At 35.5% G+C, this 5,981-nt stretch overlaps 1 protein-coding gene across 1 annotated transcript; it reads right to left on the bottom strand.

The window, feature by feature from the left end:
* Positions 1 to 2,627: 2,627 nt before the first annotated feature.
* Positions 2,628 to 5,600, bottom strand: LOC145576748 (CASP-like protein 2A1). The gene is made up of 3 exons (XM_081634462.1): positions 5,286 to 5,600; positions 3,520 to 3,637; positions 2,628 to 3,102 (listed from the first exon to the last, which is right to left on the bottom strand). Exons 1-3 carry the CDS (start codon positions 5,486 to 5,488, stop codon positions 2,827 to 2,829), a joined length of 597 nt encoding a protein of 198 aa, XP_081490588.1. The 5' UTR covers positions 5,489 to 5,600; the 3' UTR covers positions 2,628 to 2,826.
* Between the last annotated feature and the right edge of the window lie 381 nt (positions 5,601 to 5,981).

The raw sequence follows: 5,981 nt of genomic DNA on the forward strand, positions 1-5,981 counted from the left end.
TTTGTGTCTAAATGGAGAAGGACAGTGAGCTTGAAGAGTTTAATGCGGAGCGCTGTCGCATACTCAATGTCAGAATATGAGTATTTTAGCTGCAGTAAGTGTAGTTAAGGAGGAACTTTGAATCAAATTGTCCTGTAACTAAAAGGGTGCCTTTGTCAAAACAAAGGAGCTAGGGTCACATCACAAATCCTAACAAATATATATGAGATATCACCTCGTTTATGAGATCATTGGCCAGCGGGATGTTATGATCTGCAAATTACTTATTAAACCCCTTCCACAGACTAAGGTATGAGAGTCATATTAAAGTCTTTGATTGAAACAAGTTATGTAATTTAAGTTGTGTATGTTTTGAGAAAACATATTACATAAGTAATTCATCAATTTGCAGGATTATGTTTAAATACAAATTTTATTTCTCTTATTTAATTATGGTTTTTGAAATTAAATAAAAGTTCCAAAATAATTATGAGTTGATGGGCTTATCAGGTTGATGACATGGTGAATGAAACCCCGCAGGTGAACAAAATTCATATTTAAGTTCCTAGTTCAAAATCATTAAAGTGGACATAAATGATCTCGGCGCCGGTGATGTGCTCGTGGTGGTGGTCAGTTGTCCATTAAAGGCGGTGACCGTGGTTTTTCCCTTCACTCGACTAATCTAGTATTGGTGGACGGCTTGTTCGAATCCCGCGGACTAAGTAGAGAAGTCATGCTTGGGGCTCTATTCTCTCCTTGATTTACCGATTGAATAGCTACGTGGAATTCACGCTTCAAAGGTATGATTATGTCATTCTTGTGTGTTATGCATGCAATCCTGATTTAGGTGCTTATAAATATGATTCATGAAATTCCACTTATAGTAACTATAAACTCCTACATATTCAACATTTAATTTCGAGTGAGCCAATCTCGAGCTCGGGTTGAACTTACTCGAGTTGAGTTTTGACCAAATCGAGCTTGAGTAGCTCACGAATTGTCTTATCTCAAACGCACTCGGCCCCTACATGATAGTATAATCATTAATTGTAACCTGATACTATAATCATCAAAGGAAACATGACTAAATACTAGTTCAGTGTTTGCCATGCAACTATGCAAGAACCAAGAGTTGACTTTCAAATTATACAAAATAGTGGCCTAGCCCAAATACTAGTTCACTGTTTGCGGAAGTAATCATATTTGATATTTCCACATATCAAAATTTCAAAGACACTTTATCTAGTAATAAGAGTTGTCAATTCAGGTATTCAAGTTTGGGTTGGGTTAATTTCAATTCAGGTTATTTAGGGTCGTTCACCCTTTCGGATGTAGGCCGGCCCGAATTCGAATTGAGTCATATTCAGGTCGGGATCAATTTCAGCTTCAGTTTATGTCAAGTTGGGTTTGGAAAGGTTAATAAATGATAAATTCAAGTCCGGTCAATGTTTGTATGGTCAAGTTGAACCCATATAATTATGCCTTCAATAATTCGATCAAGCATTATGAAATTTTGTTAAACCTATATAATAGAGAACAAAAGGTATATAATCTAATCAATTGTACCAATATGTTGTTAAGCCAACATATTGGTATATATGATCTGAACAAATTGTACAATTCTTCAGTTTTATCATTGTAAACAAATTAAATTCAAGATTAATTTTGGTTAGACTTGTGTCGGGTTAATGGGTAAAAGAAGGTCGTGTTGATATATCTAGTTTCATGTTAGTTTTAGACCTGGTCAATTTCATTTTGGGTTAATAATAATGAGTCCAATAAAGTCTGGTTACAGGTTAGGTCAATAACAGGTTGTGTTGGGTTATAATAGTTTATGGGTTCTAATCGGGTCGAACACTAGTTTGGGTTTGGACAGTTGTCGAGGTAAATTGGTTATCGTCGATTATTATCAGGGCGGGTGCAGGTCCGGGTTCAAATCATAAGATATCGGATGAAATTGATTGTCGGTTAACATGAAGTTGCATTCGAGTCGGGTTACAGGTGCTAGTTTTACCCTCATTGTTTAGGTATAGGTTGGGTTTAGATCATTGCCGGTTATAGTCAATTTTCCTATCATATCACCACCCATTTTTAAGCCTAGCTGTGCATGATTGAGGCTAAAATGAAATTTTGTACGATTGTGATTTGTGATCACATGATTGAAGGGAATTAATTGATTCTCCTTGACTAGTGCATGCATGGCTACAATGAAAGCCTTCCTTATTAATAATTAGTACTCTGTACTCAATGGAGTTTGCTCCACTGCATCAAGACAATAAAAAACTATATTACTCTTCCTCTTCTTAATCCAAAAATGTTACACAAAAATATAGTCTCTACTCTAGCTGTTGGACATTGATCATAGTGTACCGTTCTCAATCTAGCTAGTTTCTTCGTCTTTACACTGTAGAGTTGGAAATATAATCCTAAAGGTTGGATGCTACGAATTCGCATGTATCGTGCTGGGTAAATTTTGACTTTAGGGCAGTAATCAAAATATTTTCGTCAGATAAGCCATTCTAATTCTATAGTATTCTCTAATAGTCATATTTTTTACAATTATGCTTGTTCATTCCCAATTCTCTATAATAATTTGTGGCTTTAGTTTGGGATACTACTTTAGGTTATATTATCCAATAATAAGTAGCTAGTCATAAGAGTTCTACACAAACATTTAATTATCACACAAATTAATACACAACAATACATGTATGTCCGTTACATCTTCATTAGAAGGCTACACAAAACACTAGTAATAATAAACATTGATGATGGAGTCATGGAAGCTAAGGCATCCATGACGACTCCAGTGGCTTTGTGATCGATTGAATTGAAACCCTTCATCGATCAAGTATGGAAGACATCCATGTCAGCAGCCTTGTTGCCGGAATGAGTAGTAGGTGGATCAAAGCGGCTAAACAACCTGTATGATGAGATAAGAGAAAGAGCAGCATAACACAACATTACAACAAAAGTAATGGAAACTGATACAGTAGCTTTGTGGCAAAACCCTCCAAAGGTACCACATGCTGCACTCCAAGTGATGGCCGTGTCTCCCTTATATGCCAAGTACACTACTTCAGTTGACACTGCTCCCGCCGCTAAGATTATGTACGTCAATAGCTACACGCACACAATATTTTTAGGTAATTAGAAGCGCAGAATAATCCAGTGAGAGCAAAGCTACATCTATCCACTGGGTAGGTTACCCACAAGACCATTATTAATACAATGTTAAAATGTTTATTATTTATCATGTCGAGTTGAATTCCATTACTAATCTTCATTAGTGATGAGTATACAAAGTTTTTCCCTAACATACATATATTATAGATTTATATATAGTTTGAGCACATTTTGAAGTATTGTGGCAAAAGGTCCAAGCTCTTACAATTATGAAGTTAATTATAACTAAAGAATATAGCTTTGAAATTTAAAAAACATTAGTAATTGATTCTTCTTTGTGGCATGTAGAGTAGTATAGATTAAAAAAAGTACTGAATCTTGGAACATGAAATTGAATTGTATTATCCAATTAACCTGGTCAAGGAGGAAGAAGGTCCAAGCTCTAGACATGGTGGGAGGACGAGAAATGGCTGTAACCACCGCAGATAGGAGGGAGTAACCCGCGCATATGCCATTTGCATGAACAAGATATCTGCATACCATCAAATTTCACCAAGTACAATTAAACCTCATGCACCAAGTACAATTACTAAATAGGTACTATTTCAATTTAGAAAAATTTGCAAGGAAGGTCCTTCTAAGTGGTCGACCTTGTGAGGAAGGTGCTTTTATGAAAAAGGTGGCACAAAAGGTCCTTTTATCGGCATTGGGTTGTGACGAGGGTCCTTTGACCAAACTCCGGTGTTGACCAATGTTTTCCGGCAGAAAAAAAAAGTCACGTGCACAGAACGTGACCACTTAAATGACTTTTTTTTTTTCCCTTTTCCCTCGATTTTCAGTTTTCCCCCTTTTTCCCATCATTAAACCCTAATTTCATAACAAAATTAATTCCATATCTTCAATTCTTCCTCACTCAACTTCCTAATCTCTTCCTAATTTCGCCATTACTAAACCCTAATTTCGCCACTAATTCCTTCCACAATGAACCGCCATTAATGGGTAGCTACTAGTCACGTTAGAAGAGTTGAAGGGAAATAAGGGAGGTGAAAATAAATAAGGGGAAAAATAAAAATCGAGGTAAAAGAGAGAAAGGGGAAAAAAAAGGAAAAAAAAAGGGTCATTTAAGTAGTCACGTGCACATCATGTGACTTTTTTTGGCCGGAAAAAATTGGTAAACGTCGGAGTTTAGTCAAAGGACCCTCCTCACAACCCAATGGCGATAAAAGGACCTTTTGTGCCACCTTTTTCATAAAATGACTTTTCTCACAAGTTCGACCACTTAAAAAGACCTTTCTCGCAAATTTTCCTTCAATTTATTCAATCCATTTATTCTACTCCATGCCCAGAATAGTTTAGGTAGTATGTTAAATTGTTGTATTTGTACAGTGAAATAAAACTGGCAAAGTTGGTTTCTAATTTCTATTCGTAATACCCATCCTAAAGCAATGGGTCGGGGGTTTAAAAAAAATTGTTCTTGTCACTTCATACAACCCACCCTATACAGAGTTTATGAATCCATCTATGGTATGATTATAGAAAATACAAATTACTTTTTATATTTAGTAAAACACAATTGATTCCCTAAAAAGTTTCTTTTAAAATTCTCTCAAAGCTTATAATAAGAATTGAATGCTTTCAAAAGAGAATGATCAAATATTTTCATTCTCTAATTCCACAAGCTTTTCTTCTATCTAAAAAAAAATTATTTACTTAGTAATTTAGTATAGTCATTCAATAGATCCCGAAACCTAAACATAAAGGGATTGTGAAATCCTTTAATTATAGACTAATTAATACTTTATGAGTATAGCCATTCAATCATATACATGCATGATTCATCTTCAAACTATGTAGTACCTAATTTGAGTTTTTGTTCTCTTGTTAGAAAATCTAACCAAATCTAGCATAAAAAAAATTTTGGGCTATACAAAAGTCAAATGTTATGTCACTATAATTATTGTGCAAATAATATTTCAATTTGGCAGTATTCAACACAGAATATATATTATATATTGCGTATATATATTATAGAGTGATCATACAAATTAAAATGAATTATTTTGTTCACTTCTCCAATTAACCTACCTAGTTTTTAAAATAATCAAACATCATTATCAAGTAGTACAAATAATCATTGAAAAAAAAGGCAAGTAAAGGAAAGAGACAGTAGTTAAACTTACTTGAAAGCACCAAGATTAGTGTAGGAAAGAGAGCCAAAATCATTAGTCTGAGAGTTCTTGAGCATGACAATAAGAGCAGCTACGCACAAACCCATGGGCAGCAACCGGAACAGCGTCTCGGCAGTACGCATGCTGGTGGTTCTACCACTCTCATCTTCGGCGGCAACAACGCCTCCTTTCATCGGTATTATCTTCTCCGCCATATATCTCCGTCTTCAATTCCTGATCAAATGATAATGGTGGTGTTGTTGTTACTTGTTATTACTGATTGCTTGTATGTTATTACTACACTAGTTGGCTAGTTAGGAGGATGAAATGGACTGGAAGAGTGGAAGTAGTTGTGATGTATTTAAAACGAGATGATGTGCAATTCAGTTAGGTGAGTGTATTGATGGGGTGCATTAAATTGGTGCCATTATGGTGTGATATTGTGATACCACGCATTTCCATGTACTTGCGTTCATTTCATTGCCTTTCCTTGTGCATTATGTGGTTGCCAATGTTGCACCCATATTTATGCTAGGATATGCACGAATAAATGTTATACGGTTGGTATTGAGTGATTGAATAAAGAGAGGGGGTGTCAGATCGGGTATCTTAATGGAGTTTGTGTTGAACTATCATGGGTCGGGCTGTTTGAATCGGGTAATGACGGATCATTCAATTTAATCTTAACACGGATCAAATCAAGTCGGG

The sequence above is a fragment of the Chenopodium album genome, chromosome 13 (genome assembly GCF_948465745.1).
Source record: "Chenopodium album chromosome 13, dcCheAlbu1.1, whole genome shotgun sequence".
Taxonomy (NCBI): domain Eukaryota; kingdom Viridiplantae; phylum Streptophyta; class Magnoliopsida; order Caryophyllales; family Amaranthaceae; genus Chenopodium; species Chenopodium album.